Genomic DNA, 22711 nt, shown 5'->3' with positions numbered 1-22711 from the left:
CTTCTTGGCTTCTGTGTCCTGGGAAAGTGTACCTCGGGTATGGGGAAGGAGGGGCAGTGGGTAGAGAGGGTCTCTAGAGTCCTCCCCAGATGGGCCCTGTGCCAGCCGGGATATTGGCCAGTTCCCAACGTAAAGTTAGATAGGGGGATGAGTAAGGAAAGGCTAAAAGAAACTCATTTGTGTGGCCATGGACTTTGTGAGGGGCTTTTATCTAAGTTTCTTCCCAGGCTCATTAAACTCAGCCAGAGGAAAAACAGAATAAGCTTTCAGTAAGGCCCCACAATTAAGTACCAGCCCCTCTTCTTCCTGGAGCTTTCTCTGTCTTCTGCCTTCTTCCTGTTGGTGTCCCCTCCTTGGGTCCTTGCTGAGTCTGGATCCCAATGGACCCATCTGTCTTTCCCCAAAGCTCTAGGGCTACATTTTCTTTGTCTCCCAGGCTCTGGGCCCTGGGTCTAGCTAACTCATAACATGGATCCCTGGGGACCATGCTATCCTCCACTCCCTGGCCTTGGTTTTCTGAATTTCTGGCTGAGGAAAGAGGATGTGGTTTCCTTAACCCTCCCCTACCTCCAACACCAACCATATAAGACCAATGCCATCTGGTTTCTCTCTTAAGGGCAAAAATAATGAAAGAACATTTTAGAGAGCTAGAGAACAATTTTAATGTAAAACTAAATACCTTACATATTTAAATGTTTTTAAAAAGTCTATAAATAAAGCAAAGTGAATTTTAGTTGGATTCTCCTTGTTGTCTACTTATCAGTTTTATAACTCTAAGTTTTAAATTTACAACCCAGAGCATGCTAACTCATACTATGCAAAAATAGAACATATCAAATCAGGCCATTCCATCTCAAACCACATCAAAACTAGTGACAACAAGAGCTCCAGGTACCTGCAGAGCCTGTAGCCTGACACTCACTGCATCGCCCTCAAGCCATCTCTGCTGTTTCCCTAAACCTCCCAAACTTAGGCTGTGTGAAGACTTCAAAAATATATATATCCCAGGGACTTCTACTTCTGGCCAAAATGGAGTAGCAAGAAGTAACAGCCCCCTGAAGGAACCAAGAAATGGACAATATACATAAACACTGGTTTGCAAGACTGTGGGCATCAGGCAATGAAGTACAGTGAGCCCTGAGATATGGGAAACAAATAAGGTGAAACCCTGTGGATTCCCCAGCTTCCTGCCCTAAGAAAGTTTCCATGTTGCAGCACAGGGAAGGAAAACCCAGGCAAAGTCCAGAGGACACCCTAAGTTAAGGACATGAAGATGAAGAGTTCAGGAAACTCAAGCCGCCTAGATTTAAAGAGAGAGTATCAAAAATGAGAGATCTACACAGAGAGAGAACTCCAGAGATGTAGCGGGTCCTCCTTCAGCTGAGGTCCTGATCAACACATGCATGTCAGCAAGCTACGTAAAACTGGGGAAAGAGCCACCTGAAAAGATGAAAGGTAACACTATCCAGTGCTCACACAGGGCCAAGGACAGTGACTGTTTCCACCAGCCAGACTGGAAAGCGTCAAGATTCACAGGGCACTAAGTAGAGAATGCAGAAGGATCTAGCCTCAGTAGTGGGGAATAACGACCCTTAGACTGAGCACTCCTCTAGTCCCACCTAACAAATCTTAAAAGCAAGACCCAAATGACCTAACTACGTACAAGTAACTTGACTGATTCTCTGAACAAAGCAGAAGAATATCTATAGAGATATGAAAATATGCAGCACCAAAGTAAAATCTGCAGTCTCACAGGTGATCAAACTTGCCAGACATGCAAAGAAGAAAAATGACCCATAATGAAGAGAATAAATAAAACTGATCTAGAAGCAGATATTAGAACTACAAGATAAAGATATTAAGATGAGAATTATAACTGCATTAAATAGATTAAAAAAGTTAAGTAGAGACATGAAAGATATTTTTTAAAATTGAAATCAGGAGCGCCTGGGTGGTTCAATAGGTTAAGTGTCAGCCTTCTCAGGTGAAGATCCTGGGATCTAACCCTGTGTCCAGGTCGCTGCTCAGTGGGGAGTCTGCTTCTCCCCTCCCTCTGCCTCTCCTCCCTCCGCCACTCCTGTTCTCACTCTTTTTCTAAAATAAATAAAAAAATCTTTTAAAAATAAAATTGAAATCAAACTTCTAGGGACAAAAACTGCAATTCATAAGACATAAAACTCACTGGATGGAGATATGTTGTGGAAGAAATGATTAGTAAACTTGAAGACAAGGAATTAGAAACTATTCAAAAGGAAACACAGAGATAAAAAACAATATTTAAAAAACAAGCACAGACTCAGTGAACAGTGGGAGAACTTCAAGTGGCCTGACTACATGTGATTGGAGTCCTCAAGGGGGGGAGACAAAAAATAGTGCCAAAAGTTTTCCAAATTTGATACACACTATAAACCTATAAACTCATAGATGCAAGAAGCTCAAGATAAAGATGTTTTGGGTATACAAAAGCTGAAATAATTCATTATCAGCAGACCACATCACAAGGTATGATAAAGAAACTCTTCAAGCAGAGAAAAATAATACCAAATAGAAATAATGTACATCTACACAAAGAAATGCAGAATTGTAACCACATGGGTAAATACATAAAGTTGTTTTCCTATTATTCAAACCTCTTTAAAGATGATTGTTTAAATGAAAATAATAATAATGTAGTGTGGGGTTTATAAAATATATAAAAGCAATATGTACAACAACTGCACAAAGGTTAGGAGGAGAGGAATGAGAATACAGTATGTAAAATTCTTCTATACATTAAATGGTTAAACGAAGGTAGGCTGTGATAAGTTAATATACATTATAAACCCTAAGCAGCCATTAAAATAACAAAACAGTGATAGCTAACAAACCATAAAAGGAGATAAAATGGAACCATTAAAAGTATTCAGTTAATCAAAAAGAAAGAAAAAAAGGCAAAGGGGGGGCAGATGGTACAGATAGAAAACAAATGGGATACCTCAATTAAAATACAGATATCATCAAATCAGATAAAAATGTAAGATGTGAAAATATCCTGTCTGTAAAAAACGGCACTCCAAACCAAAAGACACAAATAGATGAAAAGTAAGGAATGGAAAAAAATATATACCATGATCACATTAATTACAAGAAAGCTAAAATGGTTTTATTAATATCAGACAATGTAGATTTCAGATAAAAATATTACCACAAATAAAGAAGGCCACTTCAGAATAATTCATTATGAGAAAATTAAAATTGCTAAATATTTAAACACCTGTTAAGAAAATTTCAAAATATTTGAAGCATAAAGTGGCATAACTACATGAAGCAATATAAAATTATATTATTATTATTATATATTATATTATAAAATTATAGTTATATATTTCAATATCTCTCTTAAGAATTAATAGAACATACTTAATAGTAAAACAATAGATGTTTTCCCTCTAAGATCACAGGACACTTATCACTTCTATTCACAATATCCTGGTATTTCTTGCCAATGCAATAAAACAAACTAATTGATTAAATGCATCCAAATTTGAAAGAAAGAAGTAAAACTGTCTTTATTCACAAGCAACATGATCATCTATGTAGAAAATCTAATGCAATATACAAAAAACTTATAAAATAATGATCAAGTTTAGCAAAGTTCAAGATTCAGGACTAACGTAAAGAAATCAATTATAGTTCTGTACAGTAGCATAATGGATAATCATAAATGTTAACTAAATAATACCACTTATAATAGCATCAAAATATGAAATACAGAGAAGTCTGATGAGAGACATGAAAAACCTGTACAATGAAACTACAAAACATTTCTAAAAGAAATTGAGGGAGACCCTAAAAATGAAGAGATATACTATGTTCATGAGTTGGAAAACTCAACAATGTCAATTCTCTCTAAACTGACCAATATCAATTCAGTACAATTCAAATCAAAATTCCAAAAGACTACTTTGTATAAATTTTAAAACTGCTGTTAAAATTCCTATGAAAATACAGTGAGACCACCTTTGAAAATGAAGAACAAAGTGAAAGAATTAACAATACTGATTGCAAGACATCTTACAAAGCTACAGTAGTCAAAACAATGTGGTATTGACATAAAAAATAGAATAATAGGTCAGTGAATTGAACAAAGAGTCTAGAATGAGACCCACACATATATAGATAACTGATTTTCTACAAAGACACAAAAGCAATACGGTTGACCATGGATAGGCCAATAGCATTAGAACAACAAGATATCCATATGGAAATAAATTAACTTTGATCCATATGTTACAGTATATACAAAAACTAACACAAAATAGATCACAGAGCTAAATGTAAAACCCAAAATGCTTCTAGGGGAAGAAAAAGAATATGGATTTTTGTGTATGTGTGATTGTGGTGATGAATTTTTAGATACAACATCAAAAGTGTGTACTATGAAAGAACAACTTGATAAACTAAACTTCATCAATTAAGAATGTTTGATTTTTTTTTTAAGACCATTAAGAGAAGCAAAAAACAAATCACAGACTGGGGGAAAATGTAAAGTATGTATCTGATAAAGGACTTACATGCAAAATATATTTTAAAAAATCCAAACTCAATAATAACAAAACAACCCAACAGAGAAGTGGCAAAGATTTACAGATGGCAAATAAGCACATGAAAGATGTGAAGCATCACTATTTATTAGGGTCATATTGAAAGCACAATGAGATACTATTACAAACCTACTAAAATGGCTAAAATAAAAAATACAGACTATATCAAATGTAGGCTAAGATGCCAAAAATTGTAACTCTCATACATTATTAGTGGAAATGTAAAATGGTACAACCACTTTGGAAAATGGTACAACCACTGTGGAAAATAGTTTGGCAGTTAAAAAGTTAAACATATACCTCCAGTATAATCCAGCTATTTCATTCCTAAGTATTTACACAGGAAGGGGGAAAAAAGCCACAACATGTCCAAACAAAGACTTACATGTTCACTAAAGCTTTATTCGTAACAGTCAATTCTGGAAACATCCTAAATGTCCATCAACAGATGAATGGATAAACAAACTATGACATAATTACACAACAGAATGCTACCCAGCAATAAAAATAATTAAGTTACTTATATATGCTACAACATGGATGAATCTCAAAATAATTGTGCTGAGCAAAATAAGCCAGACAAAAAAAGGAGTACATATTGTCTGATTCTATTTATATAAAATTCTAGGAAATGCAAACTAATGTAGCATAAAGCATTTCAGTGTTGTCTGGGGACTGGAGCAGGGGCTGACCAGGAGAGATGGGAGTGAGGGATTTAAAAAGGTATAAGGAAACTTTTGGGAGTGATGAATAAGTTCATATCTTGATTGTGCTTGGGTTTTATGGGTGTGTACATGTCAAAACTTATCAAACTGTACACTTTAAACATGTGCCATATGTTGTATATCATTTATACATCAGTAAACTATTAAAGATTAAACTAAATACACCTAAGGGCTGGAGGTAGAGAATATCTAAGTCCCTATACCATAGGTCTTAAGTGGCTGAAATGTCAAAGGTCAGATGCTGTGGCAGCCATGGAGGTGTGATGTTCAAATCTCCTTCACAAGAGCCTGCTGCTGGGAGCACAGCTGACTGGCAGTACCAGCTGCTGCTCGCTGGCTCCCCCTCCATGTTAGCAGGAAGGCCATACTTGCCCAGGCTACCTCCACTAATGACTTAGTACTGACCCATTCCTGCCAATGTAGGAGCCTTCTGATGGGAAACCTTTGCTTGGGGCTGCCCATTCAGCCTGGCCAAAACTTTCTCAGAATCACATTTCTGTATTGACACATTCCTGGAAAGAGAATTCCTAGATCTATTTAGATATCTAGAAACAGATAGCCCAGTGGGTTGGATGCTCCAATCATCAAGACAGCTTTGGCAGGGATTGAAGGCATTGGGGAGGTTACTCTGCTCACCTACCACCCTGTGAGAACATATGGAGGATCCGTGAACGGATCTCCTTGGTCTTGGCTCCATAGACAACAGGGTTGACCACAGGTGGTAGTAGTAGATAGATATTAGCCATAATCACATGGAGCAGGGAGGTAGGGCCCCCCAGCCTGTGCACCACTGAGAGCCCGATGAGGGGCACATAGAAGACTAGGACAGCACAGAGATGGGAGACACAGGTGTTGAAAGCCTTGAGTGCTGCCCCGTGAGAAGACAGCTCCAACACCGTCTTCAGGATGAGAATGTAGGAGAGGCCAATGAAGAGGGAGTCCACACCCATCACTGAGAGGATAATGAAGAGTCCGTATACTACATTAACCATGGTGTCAGTACAAGACAACTTCATAATATCTTGGTGCAAACAGAAGGAGTGTGTGACAGTATGCGTTTGGCAGTATGACAACCGCTTCAGGATGAAGGGCAGTGGGAAGAAGAAAACAAATCCCCTGGTCAGGGCAGCTAGTCCAATCTTGGCCACAGTAGGCCCTGTGAGCACAGAAGCATGCCGCAGCGGATGGCAGATGGCCACAAAGCGGTCAAAGGCCATGGCCAGCAGGACAGCTGACTCCATGGCTGACAGAGCATGGATAAGGAACATCTGGGCCAGACAAATATTGAATCCTATCTCTTGGATGCCTGTTAAGAAGAGGCTGGCCATCTTGGGCATGGTGACAGAAGACAGGACTAGGTCAATGGTGGAAAGCATGGCCAGGAAGAGGTACATGGGCTCATGCAGGCGCCTTTCCACACGGATGATGAGGACAATGGCCAGGTTGCCCAGGGTGGCTAAGACATACATAAAACACAGTGGAAAACCCAGCCAAAAGTGTATGTTAGGCCCCAGGCCAGGGATGCCCACCAGCAGGAAATATGCTGGGTGTACCAGAGTTCCATTTGGAGTGGCCATGACAGGAACCAAGTGCTGAAGCTTCTGCATGCAAGTCCAGGGTCTATGAAGGGGTAAAGGAGAAACACCATTCAGTCAGGGCTCAGAGGAGAGAAAGGGCTTACAAGGCAAGGGCACTGGAGTTGTGATAACAGTAGCAAACAGAAGATTAAGTACTTGTAATTCTGAACTCCAGCCTCTCTGTGCTCTGAGTCTCCTTATACACACTTCCCGAAGGTCCCATTAATCTCAGTGTGTGAGAACCCACTCAGAAAACATGCAACAGCTCTTCTTTTCCAGAGCTGAAGCTGTGGACCAAGACACTACTCTTAACCACTTCTCCAACACAGTGAACCTGCCCAGAATGTTCCACACGGACCCCAGCTTTTCTAGTGCATGTGGGGTTAAAGTTCACTTGGGTCCAGAAAGTAAGGCTCAGTCTATGATTACCTTTAAGATCCACTCTAATCTGATTTAGGGCAGAAAGCAGGGGTTTGATCTGGTATAGGGTTTCAAGAGACAGGTTTGTGTTTAGGCTTAAGGAGCATTTCCCAAACTTCCCTGATAGATTCATCCGAAGCAGTTACTGAAAACACTATTCCCAAAGTCTGACTCCAGGCCCTGAGAATCAGAATTTCCAGGGCAGGGGGTCCAGGAATCTTCTCCCCAGGTGATTTTTGTTTTTAATCAGGGAAATTTGTGAAAAGCAGTTCTGGTGTTCTGGGAGGTGGGGAGATGGGGGTGAAGAAAGATGATCATTTCTAGTCCCCAACAAAGAACAGAACAGAATTTTTCATCAGGATCTCTGGAGAGCTGCATGAGAGTCAGTCCAATTGTGCTTGGCTGGGGTGTGACATGGAAAGGGGGTACAGCTGAGACATGGAAAGAAGAGCAGTCTGGGCCGCGGCTGGTGCTATGTGGTGTCCGCAGGCACATCCCCCTTCTACCACTACCCTCCCTGGTGATCACACAACCACCAGGCTCCACTTCCTGAGTCTCACATACCGCTCTTTTCTAGGCTTCTGTCCTGAGATCCAACCCTATAAGCTGCTGCCTCTTCACATTTCTACTTGGATAGCCTATGGGCCTCACACTCATCTTGCCCCAAAAGGAACACCTTCCAAATGGTCCCGCCCACTCACCCAAGTCATCCAGGTCAGGACAATCAGTCCCATCTTGATTTTTCTGCTCTTTTACCTCCACATGTGATTTTACTTTTCTAACTAATCTATTATGACCTTTCCTCCTATTTAACACACCCTCCTTCTCTCCCAACTTCATTATATCATCCACTCTGCTCTGATTATGAAAAGAGCTCCCTAACTCACCTCCCTGCCTCCAAACCCAGATATTTCAATTCACTTTCTGCATTGCAGCTATCTAAACAGCAAAACTAGGCATATCAGGCTCCTGTCTAACAAGTTACTGGTGACTCCCATAGCGCTCAAAGTTGAAACCACATGGTCTGCATTCAAGGTCCTTCGGGGGGGGTGGCTCAGACTTAACTTTACAGCCCAGCTTCTCAGTTTCCTTTTTCATTATGGATCACCCACCTCCGCTACCACCACCACACATCCATTTGTCCCGCACATGTAATTCCCCCGGATAAATTCATTCCCCTTGCCTTGTTTCTTAGGTGAAGGGTAGGAGGCTAGAACTGGGGAGTCCTTCCTGGCTCAAGGGATAGATATAGTTTAGAATGGGCCTCACAATGTTTGAAGAAACTCCTCTTTGGTTATCGCTGAACAAGGTCTGGGATCTCAGCCGCTGTAATCTGGGATGTGAGCTCCAGGCAGACTTCTCCAAGCAACCAAGAGAGCCTAGCAGAGGCCCGGCTTTCTCCAGCAATACTTTCCGGCTAGATCTCTGGGCAAGACTCCCTGCCGCGCCTCGCCCCACCGCCCCCCCTCCCTGGGCTGAGCCCGGCTCACTCAACAACATTGCATCGCCCAAAGCCGCGGCGCGTTTATAGCTTCTCCCGGACCCTGGGGAGTGTGAGGGATGATGAAGAGTAAATTACTCGGGGCTCCCTGGGAGCCACGCTCCACTCAGGCACCCAAGAAAAGCCGAGCCCTGACTCCTACCCAGAGTGGCTGTGCTGTTACTATTCTAAAGCTCAGGAGACTAGAGTGAAGGCGAGCGCCGGGGGGCGGAGAGAAAAGGGATGACCTGCACTGGAAGAAAGGAGTAACTGAATGGAGGTGTGGGCATGTACTAGAAAGTGCACAGCCATGGATACTTTCGCTCATACTCCTAAATGGGCTATTCAAGAGGATCCAGACGGTGCTCAGTTAACACACTGCTGCTTTTTGATGCTGCCCCCTTGTGATCATGTCCGAAAATTGCAGCCTCACGGCTGACGGAGCCACAGCTCTGAGGATGCGTCTTCAAGGACCAAGCACCTAAAACTCAGTGGTCTTGAATTTGAACTCCTTCCATTCCAGTACGCTGCCCCTTAGCTCTCCTACTCTCTCAAGCCAACTCTTTCTTCCTTGAGCCATTAATCATAGCTCACCTGTCACACCAGAAATGGGACAGTGTACAGAGGTTATTTAAATGTGGGGCTCTGTCAGGAAACAGACGCGTCCAAATTGGAGTCCAACCACTTGCTCATGGTATGACCACCCTTAGCCTCAGTTTGATGTGAAAAATAAAATGAGATATCAGCAATTCTCCAGTGAATGTTGTCTCATCATTACTACTCAAAACAACTGCAAAAGCCAAAGAAATAGGAAATTCAGTTGAGATAGTGCTACAACAGCCAAAGGAAAAAAAAATACATTGGGAAGGAAGAGTGTACAGCAGTCCAGAAGGCTGCTGAGAGACCAAGCAGTATCGGGACAGAAAATAAAAGGTCACTTGTTACCTTAAGAAAGTCTTGTGGGAAGAGAATCTTGAATGCAGCAAGTGAGGAGTAAGTGGGTTGGGAAGAAAGGGAGAAAGTGGATGTAGACAACTCTTTAAGTTTGCATAGGAAGAGAAGGAGTGAAATGGGAAATATGTGAAAAATTGATAGCTCTAAGGAGTTTTTAAATGTGTATTTGAGCTGAAGAGATTGAACACAAGTATATGGAGTTAGTAGAGAAGCTCCCTGTTCTTAACGTTCCTGGTGGGGATCCTCAAGGCTATGACACTTCAGCCCTATATAGTAACCATGAGAAATCTTACCTGTTCTCATAGCTTCTATTACCAAAACAGGCCAGACTAATATTATGAACTGCAGACATGGTAATGTCTATTGGAAATCACCATATTGGTGTTCCTCAGGCACCTCAAACTCAATGCCTCTGCTAAGCTCATTATCTCTGATCCACAATGTCCCCAATGTGTTTTCTGTTGCCTGTCACAAAATGACTCTGCTACCCAGTAGTAACCATTCCATGTTAGGTGCTGCTTCTACAAGGAAATCTCTCCTATAGGACAATGTTCTCTTGGGGTGCCTGAGTGGCTCAGTTGGTTAAGCACCAGCCTTCAGCTCATGTCATGATTCCAGTGTCCTGGGATCGAGCCCCACTTTGGGCTCCCTGCTAAGTGGGAAGCATGCTTCTCCCACTCCTGCTCCCTCTGCTTGTGCACGCCTGCTCTCTCTCTCTGTGAAATAAATAAATAAAATCTTTATAAAAAAAAAAGAAAATGTTCTCTTATTTGCAAGGGTATCCAAATTCCATTTGTAGATGAATAATGCCATTGTCTTTTGTTAGAAGATACTGCTGGATGTGTCAATACAAAGCCACAAACACCCACCATGAAAACAGAGCATGGTTTTACCTGAGGTTAAAAATGATTTCTTGTGTTAACCTGTAATAAGGCAAGAAAAAGAAATGTATGCTATGAGATTTAGAAAAAAATATTACTCATTTGTGGAACATAAGAAATATCAGGGAGATCGGTAGGAGAAGGAAGGGAAGAATGAAGGGGGAGTAAACAGAAGGGGAAATGAACCACGAGAGACTATGGACTCTGGAAAACAAACTGAGGGTTTTGGGGGGGGGAGGGCTAGCCCAGTGATGGGCATTAACGAGGGCACGTATTGCATGGAGCACTGGGTGTTATATGCAAACAATGAATCATGGAACACTACATCAAAAACTAATGATGTACTGTATGGTAACTAACATAACATAATAAAAAATTTAAAAAAAAGAAAAAATATTAACCATTATTTGTAGATTAATGATTATATATGTATAAAATCCAAAAGAATCCATTGATAAGTAATTTAAATTAATAAAGTTATAAGTTATATAAAGGTTGCTGAATACTGATAATTTGAATTAATAAGTAAATATATAAAGGTTGCTAAATACAAGGTCAATGTACAAAATTCCACTGTATTTCTTTACAAAATACACATGATTTTTTAAAACATTTACAACAGCATAGAAAAATCACACATCTAAGAGTAAATCAAACAAAGGATACAGAGGACCTTCTATACAGAACACCAGAAGGCATCCTTAAGAGAAACTGAGGACTAAACAGAAGAAAAAAAAAACTATGTTCTTTTATAAGAAAACTCAATAAGCTGAAAAATTTAATTATCTCCCCAAAATTTTTCTACAGATTCAATGCAATCTTAATAATATCCTAACAGCTCATTTTGTAAAGCTTGATAAGCTTAATTAAAAATTTATAGCAAAACATAAATGGCTGAAAATAGCCATAACACTCTTGAAGAACGGAACCAACATGGGAAAACTTGATATATCAAATATCAAGACTTATTATAAAGGTAGAGTAATCATGAAAGTGTAATAGTGATATTGGTTCAGGGTAGACAATTGAGCCAATGAACAGAAATAAAAGCCCAGAAGCACATCTATTGATTTAAGGCCAGTTGGGTTTTTTTTGTTTTTGTTTTTTAAGATTTATTTATTTGAGAGAGAGCGCACAAAAGCGTGCAAGCGGGAGGGGCAGAGGGAGAGGGAGAATCTCAAGCCGACTCCACACTGAGTGCAGAGCCCAACAGGGGCTCAATCACAGGACCCTGAGATCATGACCCAAGCCGAAACCAAGAGTCAGACGCTTAACTGTGCCACCCAGGCACCTCAATGACCAGTTGTTACATGACAATGGTAGCACAACAAAGCAATGAGGAAAGGATATTTTTAATAAATGATACTGGAACTATTGTATATTCATATGGAAAAAATGAAATTTGAGCCCTAAACTCATACCACTCACAAGTATCAATCCTTCATAGATTTCAAGTAGAACTATGAAAGGCAAAGCAATTGAACTTTCCAAAGTAATAGAAAAGAATATTTTCATGACCTCAGGTAAAGATTGATTTCTTAATGCCAGCTAATTCATTCGTGGATATTTATTTGTATGTGACAGGCACTCTTCTAATTGATGGAAATACATCAGTGAACAGAACAGATAAATGCTTTTGTGGAGCTCACCCACTACCCACTATGATTTAGCATTACTCTGTAGGTCTATCTGTCTAAATGTATCCCAAATAGTCTCCTTTTCCTAGAGTTCAGAAATTTTATCTGAAATTATCTAGGTATGGATCTTTCATTTTATGAATAAGCAAGCATCTTAAGACTTGGGTCTTTATGGAAATTTCTTCCTAGTTATTTCCTTGATTACTGATTTCACTCCATCTCCATCCCCTCCTTTCCTTCCTTCTGGAATGCCTATATTTGGCCTCCATGTCTCTTGTCTTTCTTTTCCAAGTCTATATATTTGCTGTAAAACAAAGAACTACACATGATCAATTTGAGAGGTTTTCCCAGAACGTGGTGCAAAAAAACAATGGCTACTCTCTTCTATTCTGTTTCGTCTCTCTCTCTCTCTCTTTTTTTTTTTTTTTAATTTACACCTCGGAGTTTTAGGGATTCAAGAAAATGCTCCCATCTCTTATCCCTCTTGGTTCAAAACAACCAAACATTCCCCACAAAATCTGCACACTATGCTTTACTGTTATGATTTCCAATAATTTGCTATTGTTTGCACACTGCTTTTCTTCCGTAGCCACCTTCTCGTTTTAAGACAATAGGATGTTCTCAGCTCTCACTCATGTTATGCTTTCATTTTTTAAGGTTCTCTCACTTTCCTATTTTTTTTTGCTGGGCCATTTGGTTTGACTTTTCATATCTGTTCTCTTTTTTTCAAGCTCTGATATTTTTCCACATTACTAGCTTCGTTTTTATCTGTTCATGATTATGAATGATGGTTTGACAAATCACTCTTCTTAGCTGACATATGTTCTCATAATGTTCTGCCTTTTCAATGAACAGATTGGGCTTCTTCCTAGGAGGGTTATGAAGACTAACTCAGGTGAGCTGTCCAGCCCATACTCGAAGACCCATGGAGATATGAGGCAGACCTCTTTCCACAGGTGCCAAATGCTGGAGGCTCTGAAGTGAGGGCCTCCCTTCATGGTTTCATGACAGCTTTCCCTCTACCTTATTCTCAACAGATTCACAGGAATCACAAATTTTAGAATGAATTTTGCTCTCTTTTGTGTGATAGCATTGTATATTCTTGATAAATTTTATCTTCTTAGTTGAGTTTTTGGACACACAAAATTAGGAAGCAGAATCATGGAGTACTGGGTGTTATACACAAACAATGAATTCATGGAACACTACATCAAAAACTAATTATGTACTGTATGGTGACTAACATAATTAAAAATTTAAAAAAAAAAAATAGAAAGCAGAATCAAAGTTAAGTTGTCATCTTCCCAAAACCCTCCCGAATGCAGGGTTGTGGACCCAGGGACTCACCTCAGAAGGCAGAAAAATTTTTACTACATCAAATGGTAAGAGTAGAGTAATTCTAAGTAGGCTAAGGGTGAATTAACCCCGAAGTCGGTAGAGATTTAGTGAGGGCATTTTCGGCCTCCAGGATGTTACTACTATGAAGTAGTAAACAGCATTATATACAATTCCTCAAATTTTGGTTGTTTTCTTCTTTAAGCTATATCCAGGATTGAGGTAGGACTAACTTCTAAGGAACTGCGTATCTTGTCCAAAATCTGTCTCTGGGCATTGACTATGTATCAAAAATTATATTTAGTTTCATTTATTAGTTTCATTTATAAATAAGTTCATTCATTTATTTCATTTCTGATCAAAGCTATAGATTTCAGAGATCTGGAATGTGGTTCCAAGAATAATAAATGTCATTAATAAGCAGATAAGAAGCAGCCTCATTTTTAATTGCTGGGGGGCAAGAGGTGTGAATAAAGTCATCATAAACCCTCCAGTCAATAAATAATTACAGGAAATCTATAGCAAGAATGTTGTCACTTTGGTAATCAGATTGGCATAGAAATAACAGTGGCATTTGTATGCTCATCTGAGCAGGTAAAGTAAAGATGGTATGTATTAATGACGAGATAGAGGGATACCTGTGAACTTTAGAAGTGATAATTGACAAAGTAAGAGTGTGTCAGAAATTGAACTCCTCCTTAGGAGTTGAGCTGAAAAAGCAAGTGAGGGAGCACTGGAAAACATTCCGACCCAGTAAATGTGTTGTTCTACAAGTGGTAGAGAAAATACGGACTTAATGTTAGACGTTTAAAAAAAAAATACTGAACCTGCTTAATTGGACAGGAAAAAAAAAAAAGAGGGAAATGCAATAGTAAAGGAAGTTAGAGTCACATCTCACTAACCAGGAAGAGGTAACGACATTTATAGAAGTTCTGGAAAATATAAAAGCTCAATGAGAAGAAGTAAGAAAATAGGAAGACAGAGCTGGACCAGGAGAGGCCACTCTGGGTCCCTGAAGGCTTAAGCTCTGGAAGAAAACAGCAGCTCCAGTTCAGGAATGAGCCGATCATGACTTTTCTAGCACATGGGAAACAGCACAAGAAAGCCAGACTCATAGATCTAAGGAAATCCAGCACAGTAAGCAGCTGTGGTAGCCACTTTGGCAAGAGCTGGAGTCCTTGTTATCCTACAGCAGATACAGAGAAATACAAAGAAAAAAGCAGTTAATAAGGATTGTGGAAAATGTTGGGTCCTAACCTTTGGTTGAAATTTGTTTTTGTTGAATATCATGCATCCGGCTCAGAAGAAAGTAGATGTTGTATCCTCAGAAAAAGCATACTCTCTTGCTATAATCAGGATGCTTGGAAAGTATGGGGACAAAGAGGAGATGGAAAGGAAAATGTAGAGCTTTTATAATATGCATAATACTTAAGGGAAGAATGGGACATTGAAAATTTCTAAATTGAAAAAAGAGAAGTTTTTCAGAAACCATTCTCAAAAAGAAGATTGTTTATTTAAGTAAGTTTTGCGGGGGTTTTTTTTCTCACATTGTGTAATCATAGCATCACTCCTCAAACTTCTTAATTAGAGACACTCCCTTGTCTGGCCCTAGACACGAAACAATAGGCACAGATTGACAAAGAAAACAATTTCAAAAACTTGAAACCACCAATCCCTTATTCTTCCTTTCTGCCTCCTCCATAGATAAGAATATATTTCTCTGTAAGAACTATGGCCTGTGATGGCAGCATGCATTTGAACTTCCTTTTGACTAGGAAAATGCTATTGTACAATGTGGTGGCCACATTTTGTTCTGAGAACTTACGCGTGTTTTCTAAATTTTATGAATATGGAGTTGGTGTATGTTGTGGGTATTTGTCATTCATTGTGGCCACTCAGCATTTGGATTGGTCTTCCTGTTTGAGGAACTTCCCTCTTTATGATTCTACATCGCCCCAAGATGGAAGCCATAAACTCAACTTCCTGGCTAATCGGTTTTTCTACCACAATAAAAACTCCAAAATCACAAGGGCTTACAACAAACATTTTTTCATTCATCTGTCATGTCCTCAGCTGCAGGTAGACTGCCGGGGACTCTGATCCACAGGTCTTCTCATCCAGGAGCCTAGCTGAAGAAGGGGCTCCTCTTTGGGACCTGTCTTTACTGTGGCAGAGGGAAAACATGAAGAAGTGGTGCAAGCATGTCTCATAAATCTTCTGTAAGAAACTGAAATACGTCCTTGGCTCCCATTCTGATGATCCAAGACAGTTATATAGGTCTGATAAGGGCCTGGGGCGGTATTCTCCACCTATAGGGAGGCACTCTGAGTCATAAGGCCGTGGGTGGGGTTGGACATTGCCCTTACAAGAAAATAGATGGGAGCAATAATCCAATCCAGTACCACGGGTGAAAGCATGTGATCTAAGTGCTGCCAATCATGTAAACCTGCGAGAAGCAGACTCGGGAGCTAAGAACGTAAAAAAGCAGATGCTACATTGAATCGTGCTGGTGCAAATCGTTAATAGAAGAATCCATCTTCTAGAGAAAGCAGAGATAGCTTCTTCTTTTTTATGGTTTTCCTTTTTATTTAATCAGACTGGTGGATAAACATAAATACAGCACAATTACCTCAGATATTCTTCATATTGTATACACACAGACCAATGAACGTAATCTGAAAGAAACCTGCCATCAGCAATGAAATGCATACAGCTTTTCCTTCTCCAGCTCAAAAAAATTTAAAAACACACAAACTTAGATTTATCAGCACACACTCTCCTGTGACAAATGATTCAGACATAAATAGTGGGTGCAGAGAAACCATATGCTAACATATGTAGAACCTTTGTTAATGAAAACCCAGAAGCAGCCATAAGGATGAAGATCCATTCAGTGACTGGTAACTAGTTGTGCCCTCAGGGGCACCATCGGTAGAGATCGTGCTGCCGAGAAAAGCTATGTACACACACAATGAGAAAATAAACTGCAAGTTCAACACATGCATGTTTAATACTGGGAAAATCACGGCCCTCCAAAATTTCTCCATGTTTGTAAAAGCCCTCTGCACTCAACTAAAATTAAAATGATCTTAAAAGGATAATACTTGTAACGTTTACTTAAGTCTTTTCAGCCATAGAAACTGCAACAGAAAATAAATGTTCAGAGTCATTTTCAAGACAAAAACAAAATCTATTCTTCTGATGACATGCATGATTAAAAGGTCTATGCAAGATACATTGCTCTACATTCCCAATGACTAGGAAAAAACCTCAAGTCAATTTTCAGTTTGCAGATGGTCAAAGGATTTTGTATTCCAGCAGGAGTTCAAATCTTCTGGATCTTTTCACCAACAACCACTGGATGTTCTTTTCTGATTTTCTCAGCAGCAACCGCTTTGTAATTGAAAGAGCAATGTGTACATTGGAGTAACGGTGTATACAGTAAACATTTCCACACCAGCATTCAGACCCAGTTAGTCCCACTTTCTTCCTACACGTGAAACAGCAATTCTTTTTTTTTTTTTCCTTTGGTTTTTCAAGAGACTTGCTTTGGTCTTCAGAGGGCTGCTATGCTGTATCTGATACCGGAGCTTACAGGTCTTCTGGTTCAGGTCCTGCTTTGTCCACAGATGCACTGTCCACTTGGGAAGATGCTAGAGATTCTGATAAAAGTGGCGGATTGGACACAGGGCTTGGCAGCACAGAGGCAGACATGGAGTCTAGCGGTGACGGAGTGTCCAGGACACTGCCAGCTGTGCACTAGATGGGTAAAGATTCAGACAGACTACTGACAGAAGCTGCAGGTGGGCCTATTCTACCATTACCACTATTCTGTCTTCGGAGATGTTCTTTATAGAATACTGAACACATGCCATTTGTACAAGGCTTTCCATAAAATCCGCAGCCAGTGGAACAAAGCATAGGCACTTGGCTGTGATTAGTTTCTTGCGCCATGTTCCTCTGTTGCACACCATCAAAACCTCCACAATGTGTTTGCTTCGCCTCAGATTAATTTCACTAGTGCCCACGTTTGGGAGTAAGATCTGCGTTAACCGTGCACAATGGAGGTAGTAGTGATATCTCGACCGGAGTGAACCTACAGAGTAATTTGATGATGTTCCTACCTGCATCATCCATCAGCTACCTAATATTCCTTAATAAGTCCTTTTTCTGCTTAAAATACATTTCTGGAACTTTAACTCTTATTATTAGTCAGCATTTTGTCTGGCTGGCTCCTGCCTCAGTCTTCTGCTACCCACATCCAAGGCAATGAGTTTGGCCAAATACCTCTAAACTCTATCACACTCTGATAAAGAAACTATATCAATTTTATCTTTTCTACTGTAGAAATATGCCTTCTTTTCTATCACCTACTGAATAATACTATAATTATATCGTTAGCCACAAAATATTTTCCCAAAGCAAGGTTGTAATGGCATTTTAAAAATAAATTTTTATGAAATGTGGTCATAAAATAATAGCAAGCCTAAAAAAAATCACAGTTGACCCTTGAACAATGCAAGGGTTAAGGGCACTAGCCACCCCACACATACCCTGAACAGTCAGAATTTTGAATCCCCCCAAATTTAACTACTAATACGCTACTGTTAGTCAGAAGCCTTGCTGATAACAAACAGTCAATTAACACTTTGTGTATGTTTTACGCATTATATACTGCATTCTTACAATAAAGTAAGCTAGAGAAAAGAAAACGTTAAGTAAATCATAAGGAAAAGAAAATACATTTACAGTACTGTACTCGACAAAATCTGTGTATAAGTGACCTGCACAGTTCAAACCTGTGTTGTTCAGGGTCAGCTCTACTTATATATTTAAAATTTCACTTGTGGTGACCATAGCATAACATAAAAATTTGTCAAATCACTGTGTTACACACCTGAAACTAATGTAACATTGTGCGTCAACTATACTCAATTAAAAAAAAAAAAAACCCAGTTCAACAATTTCTGGGGAAAACTAAATTCAAAACTGCAGTTACAGTTTATTTAATGACAATGAAAGTGCCATTACAATGTATGGAATATAGTCTGACACAAATTTAGAGAAAACTTTATACTCTCCAATAAATAAACTAAAAAGTAATGCAAGAAGCAAGGGGGGGGAAGAGAATGAGGAGAAGTAAAATAGAGGAAAATACAGTAAGGATAAAATCAGAAAAAAAAGCAAGTTAAAATAACCATAAATTAACAGGTTCCTTGAATGGAATAATAAATTAGAACTTTCGCAGTAAAGATAAGTCTCTTGGTGAAAAAAAAAAAAGTAGTGGTAAGCACATAATATTAGAGATCATAATCAAGAAAAAGGCCTAGAAATGGAGAAAAATAGAAGTTAAGATAATACTTTTAATTTGGATTGCTGAACCCAATTTCAACCTACGAAGGAGTGGGGGTGGTTTTTCCACAGGAACAAGCAATTCTGAGACAAAAGCAGGGTGAGAATTCAACTCAATTTGACACTGTCTACCCCAAAATTGCATCAGATCCACAGGTTAAGGGTTCAGTCCTACAAGACTGCCCCGCCCCCACACACAGCTTGTTACCTGTACTTCTACCTACTGGCTATAAACCACAGGTTCCTCTTTGGGTTCAATTAATTTGCTAGAGTGGCTCACAAAACTCAGGGAAACATTGTACTTACTACAATGTTTATTATTAAAGCTTATAACTCGGAAACAGCCACATGAAAGAGACGCAGACGGCAAGGTACAAGAAGGGGTGCAGAGCTTCCATGACCCCTTTTTAGGCATGCCACTCTTCCAGCACCTCCACACAGTTACCAACCCAGAAGCTCTCCCAACCCTGTCCTCTTGGGTTTTTATGGAGGCTTCATTATGGAGGCATGACTGATCAAATCATTGGCCATTGGTGATTGATTCAACCTCCAACCCCTTTCTCCTCCCCAGGGTATCAGAGGTAGGGGGGAGAGTAAGACTGAAAGTTACAACCCTGTAAATATAATATGGGTCCTCCTGGCTACAGTCCCCATCCTTGGGTGAGGTCCAAAAGTCATATCATTAACATAACAAAAGACACCTTTATGGCTCTCAGCACAAAGGAAATTCCAAGGGTTTCAGGAGCTCTGTGCCAAACATAAGCAAGAAGGCCAAATATATATTTCTAATTATAAATCACAATATCACAACTTCACATAATTACACACTCATAAATTATGGAAACATTGACACTCTAAGGATAATAACTTACTAAAACAAATTAAAAGTTGAAAGAAATCTAAATAGATACCAATACAATGAACTGTAAAGCTATTTCTTATTTTTTTAATCCAACGTAACACTGATATCAAAACCAATAACAGTATTTGTCTGGCTCGTTCTTCAGCCAACCATCCAGAAACCTTGCTGTTTATTATATGTAACAGTTGCCATTGTAATATGTAGTTATATTCTCATATATAGATACACAAAGATATAAACATATATTGGTAACTAGAAATAAAAAATAATATATAAATATATATTTTTTAAAACATCTCACACACACATACATACTTTTATATTCCCATCCATGGCATCTCACACTGAATCCACACTGAAGTAGGTCTTCTTCCTACTATTGCTGCTTTCCTTTGCTTCTAGAGTTGCTCCCTTCTCTCTACCCTCTGTTCTCAGTCTCTTGGGATAAGGAACATACACTCTCAGTGACTGCCCAGTCACGTTCACAGGCCTCCAGTGACTCGGGAGCACTTCCAAAAAGGCTCTCCACATCCTCTAGACAGAATTGCAGGTTTTAGCTTCTAGGCTCCCCTTGCCCCTCTATTCCTGACTCTCTTTCCCTGTCTAAGTGAGAGTATTAACAAAGGTCTGAAGCTTTGCCGCCCTGAGCAGGAATTTCTTCTCTCTTAGCTTGGGCTAACATTGAGTGGGTGGGGGAGGGAGGCCCTAAACTCCCCTGCTTAGACTCTGAAGAAGTGTCCTCCTTGTTTTCTGGAAACTGAAGACAATCTAGAATACTGGAAGAACAGGAAGTCTTATTCTATTATTACAAAAGGTCCAGAAAGAGACTTTTGAGGTAGAGTGGGGCAACTACCCACTGTCTGAGGTGCACTGCTCTTAGCCTCCACCCCTCGCAGGTTTTTCTTCTGACTGCTATGTCACCATGGGCAGCTCTCCTGTCCTCTAAAGTTCAAGCATAAGCTTGTATGAAGCTTAGTGAGTCCCAAGGGTTTGTCCCAACTTCCCACCCCTTCCTTAGTCCTACTCCCTTCCTTACCCCTACTTTCTCAATGCCCTCACCTTCTTCCCTGCCCCCCAATCTGTTCTCAGTCTTTACTTCTCTTATGGTAACATTCTTCACCCACAGCAGACACCATCTCACAGTTAGCCACTCACCTTGTTGTCCTGGTCTGTGCTGCATTCAGGCAGAGGGCTGTGGTCTGAAGTTACAGCTACAGAATGTCTCCAAGACAGGGCCTCTCCTGCATATACACATCTGCCTTTCACAGCAAATAAGGCACTCTGAGTGAGGCTGGGAAGGACAGCTTCTCTGCAGGAGTGATGGGCTGATAGGCCTCCAAAAGCTCTCTGTCCAGCCTTCCCTTGGTGAACATGAGCGCTCTCCCCCAGCAACCATAAGATGCCCTTTTGTCTGGGCCCCTGAGAGTCAGTCATGGTCATGGACAATTGCAAGTTACAAATGAAAATGATCTCTCCATTAAGTATTTTAACTTCACAGAAGCTCCAAAGTACAACCAACTTGATCTTGAGCTCCTGACGAACAGAGACTGTATGGCTCATAGTTGTAATCCTAGCACCCAGTACAAAATGTCACAAAGAGCTGATGCTCAATATATGTTTAAAGCAACTTGTTTCACTTCACCTATTCACTCTTCTGTTAGGCAGCAATTTGTCCAGATCCAGGTGAGTAAGACAATCCAACTGAGACATCAGTAACCTCTTTCCTTCTTCTTTTTTTGCTCATGGTCCCATTGGTTTCAGGAATTTTCTGGTACTCACTCTTCAGAGTTTCAACTATGGCCTGGGCCCTGACATTGGCACGAGGATCCAAAGAGTATCCAACAATGAGATTCTTTAGAACTGGGCTTCGGTTGGAGCCTTTCCTGGTTATTTTCCATGTGGACAGGACATGCCTTTATTGGCTTATTCAGTAAGCACCTAAGTATCAGGAAGAGGACGAAGTGCTGCGAGTGCGAAGAAAAACCCAAATCACTGCCTTAAGTAGCAGTTGTGTGTGCACATGACTGAGTCTCTGTCTTTGGGTGAGGATGGGGTACCCGTCATTTAAAATGAAAAATTTTAAAGAAATTAATGACAACTTGTGACCACGGTTTCCACTTCTACTCTATCGGATTTTAATACATGTTTCTATTTTTTTTTAAGTTTTTATTGTACTTCTAGTTAGTTAATATACAATGTTATCACTTCAGGTATACGACATAGTGATTCAATCCTTCCATACATCACCAAGTGCTCATTAGAAAAGTGCATTCCTTAATTCCCATCTCTGTTTCTAACTTTAAAATGGATTGCAGCAATAAGTGATAAGAAGCTGCCTGTTTAAGTGTTAAAGGGTAAGAGTTTGCCAGGAAAACGCAGGAGGGTTTTTTTTGTTTGTTTGTTTGTTTGTTTGTTTTTTCCCGTAAGAACCCAGTATCTGCAGACCGGAGCCAGGAAAGGTCTTTCATCTTACAAGAAACTGCAAATGAGTGTCCAGGCCCGCGCTAAACTGGGTCACAGAACCAGACGCGACTGACCTCATAGGCTTCTGAGTTTAACACAGAAAACTGGCAAATGAATAGCATTAGGTCCGGTGCTACTACCCCGAAGGAACAAGGCACCCTCTGCAGAGCCTCTAGTCAGAGCGGAAGCGAGAGACTGAGGTGGTCCCTTGGGTCGAGAGTCAGCACTTCCTCTGCTAATGCACGGCTTGAGCGGCCTCATTCGGGACCCGAAACGCTTCCACCTGTCGTGGGACTGACTCCTGGGCCCCTTCACAGTTCAAAACACTGAGTGGGAGAAGGAGCCAGAAAAACCGACGTAGCAGAGAAAAAGCACTGGCACGCCGAGAGCCAATCTCCGATTGGCTAGAGTTGTCTTGATCCCTGTCTGTGATTGGCTGTTC

General features: G+C 40.2%; 2 protein-coding genes and 1 pseudogene across 2 annotated transcripts in view; 1 reads left to right on the top strand and 2 right to left on the bottom strand.

Annotated features, from left to right (window-relative positions):
- TRIM68 (tripartite motif containing 68) overlaps positions 1-22711 on the top strand; it is a 150613-nt gene that overhangs the window by 104607 nt on the left and 23295 nt on the right. The window lies entirely within an intron of this gene.
- Positions 5548-8073, bottom strand: LOC113269241 (olfactory receptor 51D1). Its single transcript, XM_026517950.4, has one exon. The coding sequence runs from the start codon at positions 6913-6915 to the stop codon at positions 5941-5943; it is 975 nt and encodes a 324-aa protein (XP_026373735.2). The 5' UTR covers positions 6916-8073; the 3' UTR covers positions 5548-5940.
- Positions 16178-17619, bottom strand: LOC113269242 (AN1-type zinc finger protein 6-like; annotated as a pseudogene).

This window comes from Ursus arctos, unplaced genomic scaffold, assembly GCF_023065955.2.
Source record: "Ursus arctos isolate Adak ecotype North America unplaced genomic scaffold, UrsArc2.0 scaffold_22, whole genome shotgun sequence".
Classification (NCBI taxonomy): domain Eukaryota; kingdom Metazoa; phylum Chordata; class Mammalia; order Carnivora; family Ursidae; genus Ursus; species Ursus arctos.
The sequence above is the reverse complement of the archived record's forward strand: the minus strand, read 5'-3'. Positions and strand labels throughout refer to the sequence as shown.

Excerpts from the sequence above, each read along its gene's own strand:
- LOC113269241 (XM_026517950.4), bottom strand. The coding sequence starts at position 6,915 with ATGCAGAAGCTTCAGCACTTGGTTCCTGTCATGGCCACTCCAAATGGA.